The sequence below is a fragment of the Diceros bicornis genome, chromosome 14 (genome assembly GCF_020826845.1).
Source record: "Diceros bicornis minor isolate mBicDic1 chromosome 14, mDicBic1.mat.cur, whole genome shotgun sequence".
Taxonomy (NCBI): domain Eukaryota; kingdom Metazoa; phylum Chordata; class Mammalia; order Perissodactyla; family Rhinocerotidae; genus Diceros; species Diceros bicornis.
Genome location: NC_080753.1, coordinates 31,244,730 through 31,264,149, shown reverse-complemented (window position 1 = coordinate 31,264,149; position 19,420 = coordinate 31,244,730). Strand labels below are relative to the sequence as shown.

Sequence of the window (19,420 nt, the reverse complement as noted above, 5' to 3'; positions counted from 1 at the left end):
TCCAGACGTCCAGTCACAGCCCCCCCTTCCCTCCCCCTTGGGGTCCCAGAGCCCCCATTCAGCAGAGTCCTAGGCGGGATTTAGGGCACAGTGGGAGGAGAGAGGCGGGCCTGGGGGTCACTACCTCCCCCCACCATAAGGTCTCCATAATTATTTCTCCTCGCCCTGCCCCGTGTAATTACAGAGCCGGCCCGGGGCAGGGGTATTTATAGACAAGGCTATAGATAGCGACTAAAGACCAGCAACACGACGGCCACAAGGGGGGCTGGGGGTGTCGGTTAGAGGGGAGGCAGAGAGAGGCCAGAGACTGGACAGACCCATGATCACAGGCTAATCAGATCTGAGGAGACGAAAGGGGGACCGACGAAAGGGAGTCCGGGAGCCCAGGTGGAAAGAGACCCGGTGGACAGATGAGGGGCAGTCGACGCTAGTTGGAAAAGTCCGGGGAAACGGGGTCACCCAGGGACGAGAGGCCGCCTCCAGGCGGGCAACGCCTGAGGAGGCCGCCGCACTCGGCGCCCAGTGCGCCCCCACGAACGGGCACGGCGCCGGGTCTGCCCGGAGCCCGCGGCGCGGCCGGAGAAGACGCGAGCGAGCCGAGGCGCCGCCGCCCGCTGGCGCTAGGAGGGCGCAAGCGAACAAGGCGCCTTTGAGAAGCAGCCGCCCCCCTTCCTCCTCCGGCCGGCCCCGCCCCCAGCCTGGCACACCCTCTTCCCCCCTCCCCGACAAAGCGCGCCTTGTGTCTCCCATCCTGCGCCCGCCTCTCGGGCCCCAGGGAACCGTGGCGGCGGCGGCGTCAAGGGAGAGCCCCAGCCCGAAGCAGCGCTGCCCCCCCCCCACACACACAATCACCTCAGTCCAGAAAACGATTTTAATTTGAAAGCGATTTTATGTGTGAGTGAGAGAGGAGAAAGGAACCCCAGAGAGAACAGCTGCAGGGCAAAATTCATGCAGCCCCAGCACCCCATCTCTGCAGGCTGGCCATCTCCCCTCAACTCTCAGGCCAGGGTCCTGTGTCCCCAGCCAACACTGTATGTGTTCAGGGCCGGGGGAGAGCTGTGGAGGGAAGGGCCTGAGGACTACTCACCAAACCACCCCTCCCCGTCCTGCCATTACAGCCCAGGACCCTGCCCAAGTGAGACAGGAAAAGATGGGGGTGCTTGAAGAGCCCCAGGGACAGACCATCTCAGGGCCCTGCCTTTCCCAAACACCCACCTCCACCACTGGCATTTCTTAGTCAACCTGGGAAAGTACAGTACTTCTTTGAGTCTAACTGCAAGTCTACCCTCAGAGGAAATTAAAAATAGATTGGTTCCTACATCTCCACCCACCCCTTAACCACCACCACCTTTTTAGTTTTCAGTCTGACTGCAGAAGGAGGTGAAGTGTAAGAGGGGACTCTGTACAGGAGACAGTGACAGAGCCCCTCCCTCTTCCAGAGGAGCCTCCATCTGCCCACTTGGTTAGAAGAAGGCCTGTCAGAGCCCTAATCCCATGGCAGTCAGTTGGGGGGCCTGCCCCCCAATGCCCATCTCTGGGGGAGTTCTCAGTTCCACTCTTCAGATGGGGAGCTAAGTGAGGCAAGATGAAAAGGAAGCAAGGTCCTAGGAGCAAGACCCGTCCTTTGTGCTGGGGGAGGGAGAGAACGTTCCAGGCAGGGGGTGACAAATCACCCGAAATCATGGTAGACCCACGCAAATTCAGAGACACGAGGCCACTGAAAGGAGAGGTCCAGCCCTTGCAGGGTTCTGGGGTCCCCTCCGTCTTGGGATATCAAGAAACCCCTTGGAGGGTTTATGGACACTCCAAGGAGGTCCCGACTCTGCCCTGTACTCGTCACCCCACCAAGATTCTAGGAACATGGCCCCTCTCCACTGGCCCCAAGGCTTAGAGTCCCTCTCGGATGCACACTCCTCAAGGAGCACCACGTCTGGGTCTGGGCTCAGGCCAGCTGATGGGGAGCCTCGAGCATCTCCATGAGAAAGGTGTCGATGGGGGTGTCACCAATGAGCTTGAAGAAAAACAGATGCTCTAGACACTTAAGGCCGATGGACCTGAGGGCAGGAAGACGTAGCAGCAGCTTGGCAAACCTGAGGAGGGGGTGGGAGAAGCAGAGTGAGACCTGGAACCACGTGGGCCCTAAACACACTCTCGTGGCACCCCCTCACCCCTGTGGGAGCCTCGGTCCCCACAATCCCTCACCCCCGCATCTCCTTCTCACCGTCCCTGCTGCTCAGGGTACTTCTGTTTGCAATAGGTCTCCAGTGATGCATACACTTTCTCCCGCAGGACCTCCACCTCACTGGGGTTGGAGAGGCCCTTGGCATCTGGGATGGCACGGAAGAGACGAGGAAGAGGAAGGAAAACAAGTCAAATCAGGACAAATGTGGAAATGTGGCCCACACAATGTCCCTTTAGGGTCCCACCTACTTGCCCTTCACCAGATGCCTGGCAAGGGAAGCAGAGTGCATTGGGTTTGTGGCATGGGGTCAGAAGGAGAATGTATCAGTGGATATGGTTTTTCTTGGTCAGCTAGATTTCCGGGTTGAGGGTCTTACTGAAGGGGATAGCTGGGTAACTTAGGAGTCTCTGGAGAAGAGGAGGCTCCAAGGTTGCCTTGGTCTTGAGAGACAGGGGTAATCCTCCTCTTACCTGGATTGAACAGAATGATTGCCCTCAGGCAGCCAAGCTCTGTCTTGTCCATCCTCATGTCACGCATTTTGGACACTAGCTCTGTCAGCACCCTGGAGAGGGACCTGCAGGTCACTCAAAGGTCACAGCTCAGCCAGCCTTGGACACGGACCAGCCTATAGCCCCACCTCCTCTACCTACAGGCCAGCCCAGCTGAGGGCCACTGACCGATCAAAGATGGCTCCCACGCCTGCAGAATGGGCTGAGTTGCGGTGCACGTGAAGACCTGTGGCGAGGAGGATGCCATCTCGGACATCAATGGATCGGTGGGAGAAGGAGGCAATGAGGAGCTCATTCCAGCCTGGGTGGGGGCAGCAAGGGTCAGGAGCCAGAGATCAGGCCATGGGATTCAAAGCACATCAGGGGAAGAGAAGAAGAGGAGGTGGCGAGGTCAATGAGCTTGGCTCCCTGAGTATGCAAGGTAAGGCCACTAGGGTCACTAGAGGTCAGAAGGTCAAAGAGGAGTCAAATGTTAAGAGGTCAAAGGGATCTAAGGTCACTGACCTGCCCGTAGCAATATGACCTGGTCATCCAGAGGCAAGGAGGAAAAGTGTGGGATCCTCTTCGCCCACTCAACAAGCGTGAATAGCTGTTTGTCAGCTGCCTGACAGATGTTAGTCACAGGGTCATTTGGCTGCAGGGGACGGGGGGGTAAGAGTTATGGAAGGTTTGGAGGTACACTGGGAGCCCCCCCTTGTAAGAGGCTTTTGACACTCCCTCCTATACAAAGCCCCATCTGAGCCAATCCCTGTAAATCAGGCTTCTCTTCTGGTATTCATGAAAACATTTATTTAGGACTTGCCTGTGGTTCTGTCAGTGGGTTGTTTTGGGGGTGGGGACAGAGGATGCTATCACACCCACCTCAGATGTCTGAGACCTTGTTTGGCAGCACTTCCAGTCCCAGTCAGTGTTAGGGGGGTTGTAAGGGGAAGGGAAGGGAGGGGGAGATAGAACAGTCCCAGACTCCCGCCCCCCACCCCCCTTCAGGAAAGAGAGTGGATTGACCCCATCACTCACGCTGCTGCCGCTACCCCCGGTTCCCCCAGGACCCTCAACGCCCTGGTCACTCTTCTGCTCCACAGCCAGCTCTGCCTCCAGGATCCTGTCCACGGGCATCTCCTCGGAGGCTCCCCCAGCCCCCTCCCCATCCCCATCCTTGTCCTTCCCCCGCTGACGCTCCTCCTGTACTGCTGTGGGGGAAGGAAGGAGGAAAAAAAGTGGAAAGTCAGCAGCCAGCCATTAGGGGGTTCCAAAATGTCCTTAGGGCCTTATCAGGGCCTCACGGCCCTTAGGAGATATTTACAGGAATTGGGGAAGTCACTAGAAACAAGAGTAGACTGGAGGCAGTCTAGAAGCAGGGGTTATAAAAGGGCAGATAAATACGCCCAGGAAGAGAAGGGAAGGGGAGAGTAAAGTAATTAGGAAGAAAGCTAACATTTAAACTGAGGATCTACTTCACACTAAGATATGTGCCAAACTTATTTTAACATTCACTCAATTATTATAACGACACTATGAACTCTTATCCCCATTTTTAAAGATAAAGAACTTGGGGCTTGAAGAAGTTAAATAGCTCGCCCAAGTTCACGCAACACATGGCAAGTCATACGTCTGAATCTAAGTGTTCCTGACTGCAAATTGTGTGCTCCTCTGATTCCACAAAGGCAATAAAAGAGCACTGGTCTGGGTCTTTAGAGATGTGGGTTCTGACCCCAGCCCTGCCACTCTTTTGTTGCATGACCTTGGGAAAGCCAGGCCTCGGGCCCTTCTTCTCTAAAATGAGGGATTTCACCACGATACTGTGTAAAATATCTCTCTCAGTATTCCAGGATCAGACTCAAGATAAGATAAAGAAGAAACAAAGCACTCCTGTGGTTGTCAGTAAAGCTTAAGAGGGTAGCATTTCAGAGTTTGGAGGAAAGACCACAGATAACAGGGAGATGGAGACCAGAGAGGGAACACTGGGTCAAAGAGAGAAGGGACTATTCAGGTTAGAAAAGGGGAACCAGGAGAAACCCATCATGGGGAAGGAAGTTATCCTACCCCAGCACCAGACCGGGAGGAGTCATAGGTGCAGGCACAGAGGCAGAGCCATTAAGAAGAAAATTCACGGGACCAGATCAGGGTACCAGGGAAAAGAGCTGATGAGGAGGGCAGAGAGAAATCAAATACCGCCCTCTGCAGGAGAGAGAGATCAGTCCAGCCTTCCTGAGAGGTGCAGTCCGTGGTTTCCTGCAGTCTTCCCTCCACCTCCTCCCTCCTCTCCCATAGGGTAGCCTGGGAAGCCTGGGTGGGGCAGGCCCTTACCCTCCCTCTTCATGCCTGTGGCCAGGCACTTCTGATAGCGGCAGTACTGACAGCGGTTCCGCTGGCGCTTGTCCACCGTGCAGTCTTTGTTGTCTCGGCACGAGTAGGTCAGGTCCTTACGGATGGTGCGCTTGAAGAAGCCTTTGCAGCCCTCACAGCTGTAAACCCCATAGTGTTTGCCTACAAGGAGAGGAGAATAGCAATAACAAGGCTGCATGTAGACCTCTCCCCGTTAAGCCTCTTGCCAACCTCCACCCAGCAAACTTAGTTTAAGTCCACTCTGTATTTGCAAATACAGAGATGGGGAACTGGGACATGAGGGATGATCCAGTTCCACTCTCTTCACTGTTCAAAAACTCTACACCAACCCCCTCCTCCCTCTGACCAGCCCCCATCCCACATCTGAACACATCCCTCCCCCAGCTCACTTGCTCCAATGCAACCCCATGGGCCCCTGGGTATCCCACAGGTGATGGTGAATGGCAGACTCGCTCTTGCTTCCTCTCTGCTGGTCCTGAGCCCCATACCTGAGCTTCGGTCCCCGCAGATTGCACATAGCCGTTTGCCAGCCCCAGGGCCACCTGGAGGGGGTGGACAGTGCAGGCCCCGGACCCCTAAGACTGGTGGCTTCACATCTTCAGGGGGGCCAGACCCACCCCCAGGGAGCGACACTGTTGAGTTAATCTGGGATGGGGGAAATAGGGAAGTCACAGGGAGACTCACTGGGAAGGAGACTCTCTCGGAGGTGATGGAAATCATTTCCTACCACCTAGGCAGGGCTCTGCATTGCACAGTACAGAGGACATTATTTACACTGCAGTCTATGTGAAAGGCCAGCCCTGGCGCACAACCCCAAAGATATCAGACATACAGTTTCCCCTGAATTGTGCAACACAGTGGCCCTTAAGGACATGTATCTCAAAAGGGCAGATGGGACAAAAAGGGCAGAAAATCACCAACAGATAAAAGGGACATCAAGAATATCAGGATTCTTTTTAGGGTGGGGGAGGAAGCATGCACTGAAAGATCAGTCACCTCAGGAAGGGCAAGGGGTCTCACAAGGACCATAGGCCTGCCAGGATTAGAGGACTGGAAGGTCAGTGGGCTACGGGGAAGTTCACACAAGGATCTAGGGTCACAAGGAAATGAAAGTGGAGAGGCAGTAAGCGGGTCACAACCTCTCACCTGGGGACTGCTGACAGGCCCGGAGAATCCTGGGGGAGCTGGAGGGGGCAGACCAGGGGACCCCATGGAAGAGCTGATGACTGGGAAGGGGGAGCCCAGTGGGGGTGGTGGCATCGGGGGTGGGGGTGGGGCCCCAGAGCCTCCAAGGGATGGGGCTGCTGAAGGGGGTAGGGGTGGCCCAGGAGGAGAAGGGGGAGGGGCCCCCTGGGGAAGGGGATTTGGGGAGGAACTGTCTGGGCTTCGGGAGTCTGAGGGAGGGGCACATACAGGCACAGAGACACACAGACAGGAGAGACAAAAAGAGAAAATGAGTCTTCGATCATCCAACCGGAGACTTTAATTCTCTCTCTAATACTCCCACCGCACCGCGCCCCGCCCCGCCCCGCCCCACCCCACCCATCCCCAAGTCCAGAGACACCCTGTTGTCAAACAACGTTTTTAACTCCTAATTGTAGTGAGAGGAGGGATTGACAAAGGGGAGGAGGATAGTTCAGGTGAGGAAAATTTCCAAGCAATGCATTAGGTTACCCCAAGCCAGACAAGTCTCGTGTGGGTGGGGCAGCACGTGGGGTGGACCAGCCAGCCCCTCCACTCCCAGCTTGTAGCCGGAGCGTGCAGGAAAAGAGACAGGAGGAAGAGACCCCTCCTACGACGCAGGATCTGCCTTCAAACGTCCAGAGTCCTCAAGTTCTAGGACTTCTGTCCCACGACCGGGACTCTGGTGTGCAGGGCCTCAAGCGGCCACGGCTAGGGGGACGGAAGCTCCCCTCCCCGCCCCGCCCCAAGGGAGGGCGCTAAGGCCCTCGGGAGAGAAGGGACTCGTGTTTACAAACAAGGGGGCGGGAGCGCCAGGGAAAGAGCGCCAGGGGAGGGGGGGAGGGGCTGCAGATAACGCGGTCACTGGCTCGCCTGTCCGTCCGCTAGGACACTCACCCCGCCCGCTGTCGCCCATCCCGTCCCGTCCAGCCTCCCCCGGCTCCGGCTCCGGGGTTTGTTGTTCTCCGGCTGCCGCCGCCGCCGCCGCTGCTGCGGGATCCAGCCAGGGCCGTCGCCGCCGCCACCGGGACGCGACCCCACAATGCATTTCTTTTCGCACCCCCACCGGCCCACACTGCCCTGCGGCATGCCGCTGGGGGAGGAAGGGCGGGCGAGCAGCCCAAGACATGATTCCTGTCTGAGTGTAGGGATACCCAGGAGGTACCAGGGATTCCCAAGGAATGGTCGGGGACTAGCTGAGCAGGAGGAAGCCCCAGAGAAAAAGACTCTGGCGTGAACCGGGTCGAATTAAGCGCTTCGGTCTGCTCTGTACCAAAATGACAGCGCCGAAGTGGCGGCCATCTTGGTATAGACGGGAAGTCTTCGCGCTAGTTCCCGCCCCCTCGTCTAGTTGGAAACGGAGGAGGCGGTCTCCTCCAGCCTGTTAGCCGGCCTCGCCCAGCCTCCCCTCAAATATCCTCCACACCCGCGCATGCGCGCCAGGGCAGGACGGCATCGCAGCTACCGGGGTGCCGCCATATTGGTAAAGGTAGTGGGACGGAGGTAAAACGGAACTTCCTGTTCTCGCGGGAGCTAGAGGCGGGACTGCCACGTCCGAGCAAACCGGGAAAGGAGAGGATTCCGGAGCCGGTGAGAATTCCCTGCTTTTCCCTACCGTCCTTTCCAGTCCTTTTTCCCCACCGCGTGGGTCATAGAGACGAGGGCCCAGAGAGTCTATAAAGTGGCGGATCAAAGCCTAGAGCGGTGTCCCGGGGGCCCAACATCCGGGAGGGCGTTCGGGATAAAGAGAACGAGTCTTGGGAACAATGTGGGTGGAGACAGAATGGAATGGGGGAGCGGCCTGTAGAAGTGGACGGAGGGCGCGAGCAGAGTAAAGCGGACCCTGCATAGGTATAGAGTTGAGGGTCAAGTGGATCACTGTCTCTGTCCCTCTGGTCAGCGTGATGGCCAGAGGCCTGGGGGCCCCCCACTGGGTGGCCGTGGGACTGCTGACCTGGGCGGCCTTAGGGCTGCTAGTGGCCGGACACGGGGGTCATGGCGATCTGCACGAGGACCTGCACGAGGACTTCCATGGCCACAGCCACAGGCACTCACATGAGGATTTCCACCATGGACACAGCCATGCCCATGGCCACACTCACGAGAGCATCTGGCATGGGCATGCCCACGGTCACGACCATGGACATTCACATGGGGATTTGCACCATGGCCATAGCCATGGCCACTCCCATGAGAGCCTCTACCACGGAGGACATGGACATGACTATGAACACAGCCATGGAGGCTATGGGGAGTCTGGGGCTCCAGGCATCAAGCAGGACCTGGACACTGTCACTCTCTGGGCCTATGTGAGTCCCCAGGGGATGAGGGAGAGAGGGGCTGGTTCTGAATTGTTGGGAAACCTGGCACCACTTGACCCCTGACTCTCCTTCACCAGGCATTAGGGGCCACAGTGCTGATCTCTGCGGCTCCATTTTTCGTTCTCTTCCTTATCCCTGTGGAGTCAAACTCCCCCAGGCACCGCTCTCTGCTCCAAATCTTGCTCAGTTTTGCTTCAGGTGGACTCCTGGGAGATGCCTTCCTGCACCTCATCCCTCATGCCCTGGGTAAGTGACCTCTGGTCTCTACCTTAAATCTTAATATATTTTATTCGTTGGGTAAAAGAGTTCTTTCTCCTTTGTGATCCCTGACCTTTCAATATTCCCCCAAACACACACCCCTTGGGTGGGGTATTCTGTCATCTGTCCTTTTCTCCCTCTTTTTCCAGAACCTCATTCTCACCACCCTCAGGAGCAGCACGGACACGGACACTCCCACAGTGGTGAGGAAGGGGCAGATGGAGACCAGTTGGGATGCTGGGGAAGGTCTATCCCTCCCTCTCAGTCTTCTCTTGCCCTCGAGAAGGAGCCTGGAATCCACATCTCCCTTAATTTCTCAATGCCTCCATTCCCAGGCCAGGGCCCCATTCTGTCTGTGGGACTGTGGGTCCTCAGTGGAATTGTCGCCTTTCTTGTGGTGGAGAAATTTGTGAGACATGTGAAAGGAGGACATGGACACAGTCATGGACAGGGACGTGCTCACGGTCGCACACATGGAAGTCATGGACATGGAAGACAGGGTGAGCCTAGGAACAACTTTCCTGAAGGCCACCTTGCCTGCCTCAAAATCGCCACATCTTATGGCTCTTAGGTGGGAAGTGACTTCCCTTTTGAAGACATATGGAGAGATCTCTGTTCCCCTCTCTTAGCAACTCCTTTCTTCCTTCAGAGCATCCTTCAAAAGAGAAGCAGAGCTCAGAGGAAGAAGAAAAGGAAGCAAGGGGGTTGAGGAAGAGGAGAGGAGGGAGCACAGGGCCCAAAGATGGGCCAGTGAGACCTCAGAATGCTGAAGAGGAAAAAACAGGTTCAGGTGAGGGTCAGGGTTGGTGATAAACCTGGGCAAGGGGCATCATCCTGATTCACATGGAGTGGAATATGCACTGTGGGTAATGGCTGGTGTCTGGGAAACAGTGAGGGGCTGGGTATGAAGTGGTCTCTGGGGGCAGATGTGATAATGGCTGATCAGGGCTGGGACTGGGGGTGATGGATGTCTCTAATTGATTTGTCTTCCTTTCCTCCTGTACCAGACCTGCGTGTATCAGGGTACCTGAATCTGGCTGCTGACCTGGCACACAACTTCACAGATGGTCTGGCCATTGGAGCTTCATTTAGAGGAGGTCGGGGGCTGGGGATCCTGACCACAATGACTGTCCTGCTACATGAAGTGCCCCATGAGGTCGGGGACTTTGCCATCTTGGTCCAGTCTGGCTGCAGCAAAAAGCAGGTTGGTGATGATGTGCCCCAAACATGGTTGCCTCAAAACCCTAAACCCCCTGCTTACCCACCCCAGACCCAAGACTGCCTCTCATTAGTTCCAGACAATTTGTACTGTTATTGACAACAAATCTAGAAACGAGGGAGAAGTTCTGTTTCTTGGTTCTGTAGCTCAGTATTTCTTGAACTGTGGTCCATACACCATTTAATAGTTAATAGAGACCTTTAATACCATGCCTTCCACGCTGACCTACTGGATCAGAAGGTCTCTGGAAAGGACTTCTTTGACAACTAAGATTTTTCAGAAAGTGTCTGTTCTAGAACCCCCTCTTTTTGCCTTGCTCTTTAGTTTCCAAAGACATGCATCCTACTCACATACACTTATACCCCACCAGCCATTTCTAAACCACTGATAATTTTTAGATGTTGGTGAGTGCCTCTCTTTTCTGCCCACCAGGCGATGCGTCTACAACTATTGACGGCAATAGGGGCACTGGCAGGCACAGCCTGTGCCCTCCTAACTGAAGGAGGGGCAGTGGGCAGTGAAGTTGCAGGTGGTACAGGTCCTGGCTGGATTCTGCCATTCACTGCAGGTGGCTTCATCTACGTAGCAACGGTGTCCGTGTTGCCTGAGCTGTTGAGGGAGGCATCACCACTACAGTCACTTCTGGAGGTGCTGGGGCTGCTGGGGGGAGTTGTCATGATGGTGCTGATTGCCCACCTCGAGTGAGAGGTGGGATAAACTGCCCCCAGCCCACCCCCAAACCTCTGTCCTCTAAGTCCTCCAGGTCAGGGGTCTGTGGAGGTTGGGGGCCCTAGCCAGGGACATCTGCTAAAGGAAGGAATTGTATCCTAGGGACATAGTGACTTTGGCATGAGGGCTATCAAGGTTTGGCAGTCTTACAGGGACTCTAGAGGTAAGAATGAGGCCAGAGGGACCATAGCGTTGGGCATGTGCTGACCATGTTGTTGGGTTTGGGAGACTAAATGGGGCCATGAAGAAGGCTGGAAGAGACAGATGGCAGCCTGCTCCGTGTTCCTTACCCCACCTGTTCTCAGTGGACCAAACTGCCACATAGAGGCTTCTCCAGGGTCCTCCTCCCTCTCTCCCACCTGTTGGTGGCGGCTTCAGAAAGACCAGAGCCCTGGACAGAGGGGGTAGTAGGAGGAGTAAGGGATAAACATCAGTCGTGTGTCCGGATTTGGGGGTGATTGGGGAGGGGGGCTAATTGCTAATCTCATGGCCTGATTTTTTGTTTTGTTTCTATTCTTTTTATATCACTGTTTGGATCGAGGGGGTGGGGTGGTGACCGGAAATAAAGTCCTCGGATCTTCCGCCCCACACGCAGTCTTTGTCCTTTTTTGGGGGAACGGGGCCCCTCATCTCACTCTCGAGGCCCCCAAGCGCTGGTGTCTGGCCACGCCCCCGCGGTGGTAGGTCCGCCTGCGCCGGTGGACGCGGATTGCCTAACTCTGGCGGTGCTTTGATTGGCCCAGCTTTGCTCTCGTCACGCCCCCTCTGCGCTCCGATTGGCTCGGTGCTGGAGCGCTCTGCATCCGCGGCCCGCCATGGCGTCTCAGCTCCGGCTCCGCTCGGCGCTGGCCCTGGTCACAGGTTGAAGGGAGGGGGCTCTCCCAGGCGGGTTGGGGTACCGGAGTGATGTCGGGGGCGTGTCCTGGGACTCTGCAGCCGCTGTTGCCCCTGGCCCGAACTTTACTAACTTTGCGCCCTGTTGATCTCTGGCCCCTGCCCACTTATCCCCCTCCCCCCGCGTGTTCTCGTCCCCCTCAGGTGCGGGGAGTGGCATCGGCCGAGCCGTCAGTGTGCGCCTGGCCGGAGAGGGGGCCACCGTGGCCGCTTGCGACCTGGACGGGGCAGCGGCACGGGAGACGGTGCAGCTGCTGGGCAGGCGGGGGGGCGAGGAGGGGGCGCCCCGAAGGGCCCACGCTGCCTTCCAGGCTGACGTCTCTGAGGCCAGGGCTGCCAGGCGCCTGCTGGAACAAGTGCAGGTGAACGCGAAACGACTTCGCCCCCTTTAAAGCGCTAACATTGCCTCCACTGCCCGTGGTTTTTTGGCGTGTAACCTCCGTCTTCCGTAGGACAGCTTTTCTCGCCCGCCATCTGTCGTTGTGTCCTGTGCGGGCATCACCAGGGATGAGTTTCTGCTCCACATGTCTGAGGATGACTGGGACAGAGTCATAGCTGTCAACCTCAAGGTGGTGACCCCTGACCCTGTGACTTCTGGCCCCTCTAGCCTGGGAAGGGAGTTGGAGGAGGACTGTCACCACAGCTGATCCTTTCTGCCTTGTTACTCTCTCTCCCCCAGGGCATCTTTCTAGTCACTCAGGCTGCAGCCCAAGCCCTGGTGTCCAGTGGTTGTCACGGCTCCATCATCAACATCAGTAGCATCGTAGGGAAGGTCAGGTTGAGTTGGGACGTGGTCAGCCAGCCAAGTGGGCGTAGAGAAGAGAGCCCTTCTTTGGGACTCCTGACTCATCCCAAATCTCTGACCCCCCTATAGGTGGGGAATATGGGACAAACCAACTACGCAGCATCCAAGGCTGGAGTGATTGGGCTGACCCAGACTGTAGCCCGGGAGCTGGCACGGTTGGTCAGACCCGGGGGTGGGAGGGGGGCTTTGGTGAGGCATGTGGGAGGTCTGAGGGAGAGGTCAGTGTTCAGTCCTCTCAGGAGTCAGCAGCCACCCTCCCTTCCACAGACATGGAATCCGCTGTAACTCTGTCCTCCCAGGGTTCATTACAACACCTATGACACAGAAAATGCCACAGAAAGTGCTGGACAAGGTAGGAGGCTGTGGGTGTAGGGCAGAGGGCAGAATCATTCAGACACTCAAACTCTCTGGGCTTGAGAGAGAGAGGATGCTGGGCATGGTGCCTGGCAAATAGTAGGTATTCAATAAGTATACAAGGAATGAAGACAAAAGAAAAAGGGGTCACAGACTGAGTCTACAAAAAAACCCATAAAAGAAACTTTCACTCACATATGAGTGTTTCCTTACAGGTGACTGGAATGATCCCGATGGGACATATGGGGGACCCTGAGGGTGAGCACTGAGTGGGGAGGGGGCCTGAATGAAGAGATCCCAAAGTTTATGGTATCCGAGAGGGTCTCACCAGGGTTGGTGGTTGGTGTGTATGTGTTTCAGGGTCGGCTGGGGGGGGGTGGTTTCTGGTGGGAGATGATAGCTACCTTGGGTCAGTGGGAGTGAGTCAGATTCTGCCCTCTCCCCACCATTCCCATAGATGTGGCAGATGTGGTCGCATTCTTGGCATCTGAAGACAGTGGATACATCACAGGGGCCTCAGTGGAAGTCACTGGTATGAGGCCATCATGGGGAGAGAGAGGGCAGAGAAGTGGAACCCCAATGATATGAGAAAGCAAGTGAAGGGAATCGAGCCACTGAGGGAAGGGCAGAAGTTCCCCTAGGCCAAGGATAGAAGTGGGCGGGTGCCCCCCAGCCCATTTGTCTCCACCTCTGCATCTGTCCAAATGTTTCTGCCCCTCCCAGGAGGTCTTTTCATGTAACAGCCTCAAGGACCCTGGACTCTGCTCGCTCCCCCACCACTCTGCCTGGCCTCCTGCTGATGAGGACTCTGAGTTCCCAGGCTACAAAAAGGGTGGCAGTGTATGACTCAGGAATGCTGAATATGGGAGGCAGGGGTGCTTGTGACCCTAATAAATTCCAAATCCTCTTCCCTGCCACCTCCAGTTCTTCTTGTGTCCAAGCCCTCAGACCCTTCCCCACCTCCCCCTCCTTTCCCTTTCCCGAAGGATTGTTCCCTTTCACTGCCTGGTCTCCCAGGGCAACCCCCGCCACCGGGTGTGAGAGGAGAGTGTGTGTGTCACTGTGTATGCGTGACATTCTGGGTCTCTTTGGAGGGAGGGGTCTGCCCCACCCCCTTCCACTAGTCCTGCAGCCCCAGTCCCCTCCCCCCAATTCCCTGGGTCCTTATGGTCCCCAAGGGTGATTTGTTCATGGCCCCATCCCAGTGTCCAGTCTGGCCTTGGGAGGGGGTCTTGGAACAGGTGGCCCTCCCCCACCCTCTCCTTTCTCTGAGTCCCCCCCTCCCCTTTCTCTCCACCTTACAATAGCTGCAGCCGGCCTGGGGTCGGATGGGGGGGATTAGGGGAGGGGGCCAGGATTAGGGGAATGGACCAGCCGATGAAAGGGGCTGGAGGAGAGCAGAAGGGAGGGGGCTGGGAGGAGGAGGAGGAAGGGGAGGGGGTCCGCGCTAATCGACTCTGGAGCCCACATAAGGACTGGCCACGGACTGAAGGAGAGGACAGGGAAGTAGGGGGGAACTGGGGGAGGGGGCGAGGGGACCCACTGCTGCCTTGTCCCAGAAACAGGCCACCCCCTGGCAGCTGCAGCCCAAGTTCGGGAGCCCCAGCTCAGGCTGGAGGAGACAGGACGCCCATCACGGTCGCTTTTCCCCGTATCCCTCTCATCTCCTGCCCTCAATGGGGATCGCTCTGCCCCTTCCTCCTGTTTCCTCCCCGTGCCCTTCCTTTACTGGAAAGTCCTGGAGGAGGCCTGTGCCCGCTTCCCACTCCAGACATTCGGCCCCTCGTGCCCCCCCACCCACACGCGCACACCCCCTCCCCGATAGGGGCCCCATCTTGTGTGTGTGTGTCCCTGCTTCCGCGTGGTGTCTCCATTCCCCCGTTCCTCCCGTGCGCCTCCTTCCCCCGCCCCGGGCCGCGGCTCCTGATTGTCCAAACGCAATTCTCGAGTCTCTGGCTCCGGCCGAGAGTTGAGTCTGGACGTCCCGAGCCGCCGCCCCCAAACCTCGAGGGGAGTGCGGGTCGGAGGGTCTAGGGAGAGCCAAAGCCGAGGGTGGAGCAAGTCCCCAGGGTGGTAAGGGGAATCCCGGGCACAGCGGGACTTAGTTGCGTTCACAGGACTGGAGGACTGAAGCGGCAGAGGGTCCTTTGCAGCCTTTTTTCCCCCGGAATCCCGGGCTGGGGTTACAGAGAAGTTGTGGTGGGGAGGGGGAAGCCGTTCCCTAGAGCCGCTAGGGGACGCGGAGTGGGGGAGGTGGCCCCTTTTCCAATCCCTCTGTCCCCTCCGGGGGTCCGAGCGATCCCAAGCCCCGCCCTCCGGAGCGGAGGCCCCGGGTGGGGACCTCAGGAGGGGATCGGCGGCTAAGGGTGGCCGCGCGACCGTGCTGGCCCGGGACGGAGACCGTGGGCCCCACGTGGCGCGGGACTCCGGGGACGCCGGCTCCGCACGGGGGGCAGGCGTGTCCCGAGGGCGGGGGAACCCGGGCGTCCACGTCGCGTCCCACCCCCGCCGCGAGTGGCGGGTGACGTCTCCGCCGGCGGGGGGTGGAGTGGAGTGGAGGGGCAGGCGGAAGTGACGTAGGGCCCCAGCGCCCGGGCCATGGCGGCGGCGGCGGCGGGAGCTGCTGTCTGAGCGGCGGCCGCGGACCGAGCGAATTCGGCCCGGGAGCCCGGGCCCAGGGAGAGGCGCTGCGGCAGCGGCAGCGCGGACGGCGGGAGCTGGGTGAGGGCCCGCGCCGGCGCGGGGGCGGGAGCGGAGGGGGGGGAGCCCCCGGAGGGGCGGGGTCTGCGCGAGGGGCGGCCCCCTAAGACCCTCCCGCCCCTTCCCCCCTACCCCCTCCCCAGCCTACCTCTTTCCTCCTCCGCGGTGCAGCCCTGGTGGGGGTCCGTGCCCGGTCACCATGACGACGCCGGCGAATGCCCAGAATGCCAGCAAAACGTGGGAACTGAGTCTGTATGAGCTCCACCGGACCCCGCAGGTGACAGGGATTCTCCCTTCACAGCTTACTCCCTCGCCCCAAACCCCTCGAGCCACAGACCCCAATCTCACAGCCTCTTTTCCGTTTTTTGCCCTATTCTACCGACCCTGCCCGATTTCACAGACTCCCCTGGCCCTACCTTTGCATCGCTTTAATCTTTTCAAAGCACTTTCACATTTGTCTCATTTAATCCTCAAAACAGCCGTGCCACGGAGGTGAAGCAAGTAGTATTACTCTCTTTATTTGAAAGATAGTCAGCAGACAGAAATTACCTTTCCTGTTCCTCAGTTCAGTGTCATAGATTAGTGCATATAAAAGTCACTTTGGGAGTTTATTAAAAATGGAGATTCTTGGCCTGCCGCCCACCAACATTCTGATACAGTAATGGGATGGGGCCCCAGAATCTGTTTTTAACAGGCACTTTAGGGGATTCTGATATAGATAGTACCTGGACCACACTTGAAGGAATTCTGTTGAATAAATCTTCCCCAAACTGCAAATCTGTGCCACCCCCACCTAAGATCCTCCTACTGCAAAGCTCCCACTCTTAGTTAATGGACACTAATTCCTTTTCTTCTCCATTGTCTCCAAGTCAGTAGCCCCTGTCTCTCTCTCAGAATTCCCATCTTTCTCAAGTAGCCAACATGGGGTACCCAAGATTCTGCCATCTCACTGTATTTCGCAAAACTCCCATTTCATGGACCACTTGTTTCTAAAACGCCTTTTTCCCCGACCCATCACCACCTTTCCACTCACCGATGCCTCCAGGAAGCCATCATGGATGGCACAGAGATTGCAGTTTCCCCTCGGTCGCTGCATTCAGAACTCATGTGCCCCATCTGCCTGGATATGCTGAAGAATACGATGACCACCAAGGAGTGCCTCCACCGGTTCTGCTCTGACTGCATTGTCACAGCCCTGCGGAGCGGGTAACAGGAGGGACATGTTTGAGATGGGGCAAAGGGTACAGAGTTAGGGCCTCAATGCCCTGGCGACTGTCTGCTCAAGGCCTTCTCTCTCCCACCCTAGGAACAAGGAGTGCCCTACTTGCCGCAAGAAGCTAGTATCCAAGCGATCTCTGCGGCCAGACCCCAACTTCGATGCCCTGATCTCTAAGATCTATCCCAGCCGGGAGGAATACGAGGCTCACCAAGACCGCGTGCTCATCCGCCTCAGCCGCCTACACAACCAGCAGGCACTGAGCTCCAGCATTGAGGAGGGGCTGCGCATGCAGGCCATGCACAGGTTTGGGGCCGGGAGAGAGGTGGCAGCAGGGCTGGTGTGACAGATCCGTGGGTCAGACTCCTAGTGCTGTCTTGGCTGCCTGCCAGCTTCTAAGCCTTAGCATCTTGAGAGCTAACCACAGCCTGATTGTCAGGCACGGAAGTCATGGATGTAAATTGCAGCTTCTTAGTTCTATTCTTAAGAAGAAAATAGCTCACCCTCTAACCTTCTAGAGGTTAGAGCAGTAGAGTGATTTTGAGCACAAGCTCTGGATTCACACTGCTGGGAATTAAATCACCTCCTAGGCCAGCATTGCTCAGTCTTGAGTGTGTATCCAGATTACCTGAGGGTCTTGTTAAAAACGCAAATTATGATTCGCTAGGTCCGGAGTTGTGCATTTCTCCAAGCCTATGCTACTGGTTCTTGGACCACACTTTGAGAGGCGAGGGATTGTGATCTCAAGTTATTTAACCTCTCTAAGCCTCAGTTTCTTCAGCCGTAAAATAGAGAAAATAATGACCTGCCTCATAGAATTTGTATCGTGTGAGGCAATCAATGGAAAACACTTAGCAGTGTGCTTGGCACATAGTGTTTAATAAATATCAGGTGTCATCATTAAGATTCCCCTAGTCTGTACGCTCTGAAGTTTAAAGTCTAAACCCCTTATCCTTAGTGCTTTCTAATCTCAACCACTTGCTTCTGCAGGGCCCAGCGTGTGAGACGGCCGATGCCCGGGTCAGATCAGACCACCACGATGAGTGGGGGGGAAGGAGAGCCTGGGGAGGGAGAGGGGGATGGCGAAGATGTGAGCTCAGACTCTGCCCCTGACTCTGCCCCAGGCCCTGCTCCCAAGCGACCCCGTGGAGGGGGCGCAGGGGGGAGCAGTGTAGGGACAGGGGGAGGTGGCACTGGTGGGGTAGGTGGGGGCGCCGGTTCTGAAGACTCTGGTGACCGGGGAGGGACCCTGGGAGGGGGAACCCTGGGCCCCCCAAGTCCTCCTGGGGCTCCCAGTCCCCCGGAGCCAGGTGGAGAAATTGAGCTCGTGTTCCGGCCCCACCCCCTGCTCGTGGAGAAGGGAGAATACTGCCAGACTAGGTGAGAGCCCTGTCTTTCCCCAGACCACTGAGAAACCACAGATCACGTAGACTTCCTTCAGAAGTGGGCTTCGCCCAAACCCAGAAAGAAACCCTAACCCAGAGGCCCTTTTGGAAAGTCCCCTAGCTCCCTTCTCTATTTGAAGCTTCCTGTGCCCTAAACCTGCCCTCTCTCTCATTTCAGGTATGTGAAGACAACTGGGAATGCCACAGTGGACCATCTCTCCAAGTACTTGGCCCTGCGCATTGCCCTTGAGCGGAGACAGCAGCAAGAGGCAGGGGAGCCAGGAGGGCCTGGAGGGGGCGCCTCTGATGCTGGGGGACCTGATGGGGGTGGTGGGGAGGGTGGGGGTGCCGGAGGAGGTGACGGCCCTGAGGAGCCTGCCTTGCCCAGTCTGGAGGGTGTCAGCGAAAAGCAGTACACCATCTACATCGCCCCTGGGGGCGGAGCTTTCACGGTGAGAGCCTCTGAGGGCAGTGGTATTAGAGGGGAGGGGAGGAGAGGGGAGGGAGGCCTGGGGCCACACACAACCGTCATCCTCACCTGACTGACCAACCCTCTTCTCCCTCTGCACCTGCCGTCTCCCTTCTCTGTCCTTTCTTCTCCCCCATCACTCCCTGTGCCCCTGAGTTGCCCCATCTCTTTTATTGTTCCTTTTTCTTTCCTTCTCCCTTGGGGTCACCATTTGCCTCTCATTCATTTCCTTTACTATCTTCTCCAACTTCTTTTTCTCTTCCCCGGCCTCTCCCACTCCCTCTGTAGACACTGAATGGCTCGCTGACCCTGGAGCTGGTGAATGAGAAGTTCTGGAAGGTGTCCCGGCCACTGGAGCTGTGCTATGCCCCCACCAAGGATCCAAAGTGACCCCACAAGGGGACAGCCAGAAGATGGGGGACCATGGGGTGTCCCTGTGTCCTAGCCCACCACCCCAGCTTCTTTGTCCCCCACTACCCCCCAGCACGGCCAGCCAGCAAGAGGACACAAATGAGGACGAGTGGCTTTTATACAAAGTATCTATATCAGATTCTTCTATATTGTACAGAGTGGGGCATGTGCCCCCATCTACTGCCTTTTCTATCGCCCCAAACCTCCCATCTACAAGATGTTGGGGAAGGTGGAGAACCCTCCCCTCCTAGCAACAACAACAACATTTGCTTTTTTTCCTCTTTGAAACCTGCAGTTCTGTGTCTCTATCAGGGTGTACCAGAAGCCGGGGGGGAAAAAAAGATTGGGGAAGGAAGGCTAGAAATCATGTGGAATCTGCCTTGGAAATTGGGAAGAAATGTCAAAGGTTGTTCACCGTGTGTCATTCCCATTTTTCCGAA

At 57.0% G+C, this 19,420-nt stretch overlaps 4 protein-coding genes across 12 annotated transcripts; 3 read left to right on the top strand and 1 right to left on the bottom strand.

Annotated features, from left to right (window-relative positions):
• Positions 1 to 857: 857 nt before the first annotated feature.
• Positions 858 to 7,502, bottom strand: RXRB (retinoid X receptor beta). 3 transcript variants are annotated; one of them, XM_058554631.1, is made up of 10 exons: positions 7,117 to 7,502; positions 6,184 to 6,431; positions 5,526 to 5,682; positions 4,999 to 5,178; positions 3,709 to 3,881; positions 3,196 to 3,325; positions 2,860 to 2,992; positions 2,653 to 2,756; positions 2,222 to 2,327; positions 858 to 2,090 (listed from the first exon to the last, which is right to left on the bottom strand). In XM_058554631.1, the coding sequence occupies exons 1-10, from the start codon at positions 7,346 to 7,348 to the stop codon at positions 1,943 to 1,945; spliced, it is 1,611 nt and encodes a 536-aa protein (XP_058410614.1). In that variant the 5' UTR covers positions 7,349 to 7,502; the 3' UTR covers positions 858 to 1,942. The 3 variants fall into 3 exon arrangements, with proteins under 3 accessions (XP_058410614.1, XP_058410615.1, XP_058410616.1); XM_058554632.1 differs by having other exon boundaries at positions 2,653 to 2,744; positions 7,117 to 7,500; XM_058554633.1 differs by lacking the exon at positions 7,117 to 7,502 and adding an exon at positions 6,712 to 6,818.
• Positions 7,503 to 7,531: 29 nt separating this feature from the next.
• SLC39A7 (solute carrier family 39 member 7) lies at positions 7,532 to 11,336 on the top strand. Of its 3 annotated transcripts, XM_058554634.1 has the most exons (8): positions 7,532 to 7,809; positions 8,120 to 8,528; positions 8,618 to 8,786; positions 8,948 to 9,001; positions 9,134 to 9,298; positions 9,448 to 9,588; positions 9,806 to 10,002; positions 10,450 to 11,336. In XM_058554634.1, exons 2-8 carry the CDS (start codon positions 8,124 to 8,126, stop codon positions 10,720 to 10,722), a joined length of 1,404 nt encoding a protein of 467 aa, XP_058410617.1. In that variant the 5' UTR covers positions 7,532 to 7,809; positions 8,120 to 8,123; the 3' UTR covers positions 10,723 to 11,336. The 3 variants fall into 3 exon arrangements, with proteins under 3 accessions (XP_058410617.1, XP_058410618.1, XP_058410619.1); XM_058554636.1 differs by lacking the exon at positions 7,532 to 7,809 and having other exon boundaries at positions 8,215 to 8,266; positions 8,634 to 8,786; XM_058554635.1 differs by lacking the exon at positions 9,134 to 9,298 and having other exon boundaries at positions 7,532 to 8,528.
• An 80-nt stretch (positions 11,337 to 11,416) lies between these two features.
• Positions 11,417 to 14,134, top strand: HSD17B8 (hydroxysteroid 17-beta dehydrogenase 8). 4 transcript variants are annotated; one of them, XM_058554640.1, is made up of 8 exons: positions 11,417 to 11,607; positions 11,785 to 12,002; positions 12,093 to 12,209; positions 12,320 to 12,412; positions 12,515 to 12,600; positions 12,713 to 12,797; positions 13,257 to 13,331; positions 13,523 to 14,132. In XM_058554640.1, the coding sequence occupies exons 1-8, from the start codon at positions 11,562 to 11,564 to the stop codon at positions 13,643 to 13,645; spliced, it is 843 nt and encodes a 280-aa protein (XP_058410623.1). In that variant the 5' UTR covers positions 11,417 to 11,561; the 3' UTR covers positions 13,646 to 14,132. The 4 variants fall into 4 exon arrangements, with proteins under 4 accessions (XP_058410623.1, XP_058410622.1, XP_058410624.1 ...); XM_058554639.1 differs by adding an exon at positions 13,015 to 13,057 and having other exon boundaries at positions 11,417 to 12,002; positions 12,098 to 12,209; positions 13,523 to 13,625; XM_058554641.1 differs by lacking the exon at positions 13,523 to 14,132 and adding an exon at positions 13,015 to 13,057 and having other exon boundaries at positions 13,257 to 13,516.
• Positions 14,135 to 15,384: 1,250 nt separating this feature from the next.
• RING1 (ring finger protein 1) lies at positions 15,385 to 19,268 on the top strand. Of its 2 annotated transcripts, none has more exons than XM_058554630.1 (7): positions 15,385 to 15,520; positions 15,671 to 15,776; positions 16,545 to 16,705; positions 16,806 to 17,021; positions 17,706 to 18,095; positions 18,279 to 18,552; positions 18,858 to 19,268. In XM_058554630.1, the coding sequence occupies exons 2-7, from the start codon at positions 15,699 to 15,701 to the stop codon at positions 18,957 to 18,959; spliced, it is 1,221 nt and encodes a 406-aa protein (XP_058410613.1). In that variant the 5' UTR covers positions 15,385 to 15,520; positions 15,671 to 15,698; the 3' UTR covers positions 18,960 to 19,268. The 2 variants fall into 2 exon arrangements, with proteins under 2 accessions (XP_058410613.1, XP_058410612.1); XM_058554629.1 differs by having other exon boundaries at positions 15,643 to 15,776.
• Positions 19,269 to 19,420: the final 152 nt, after the last annotated feature.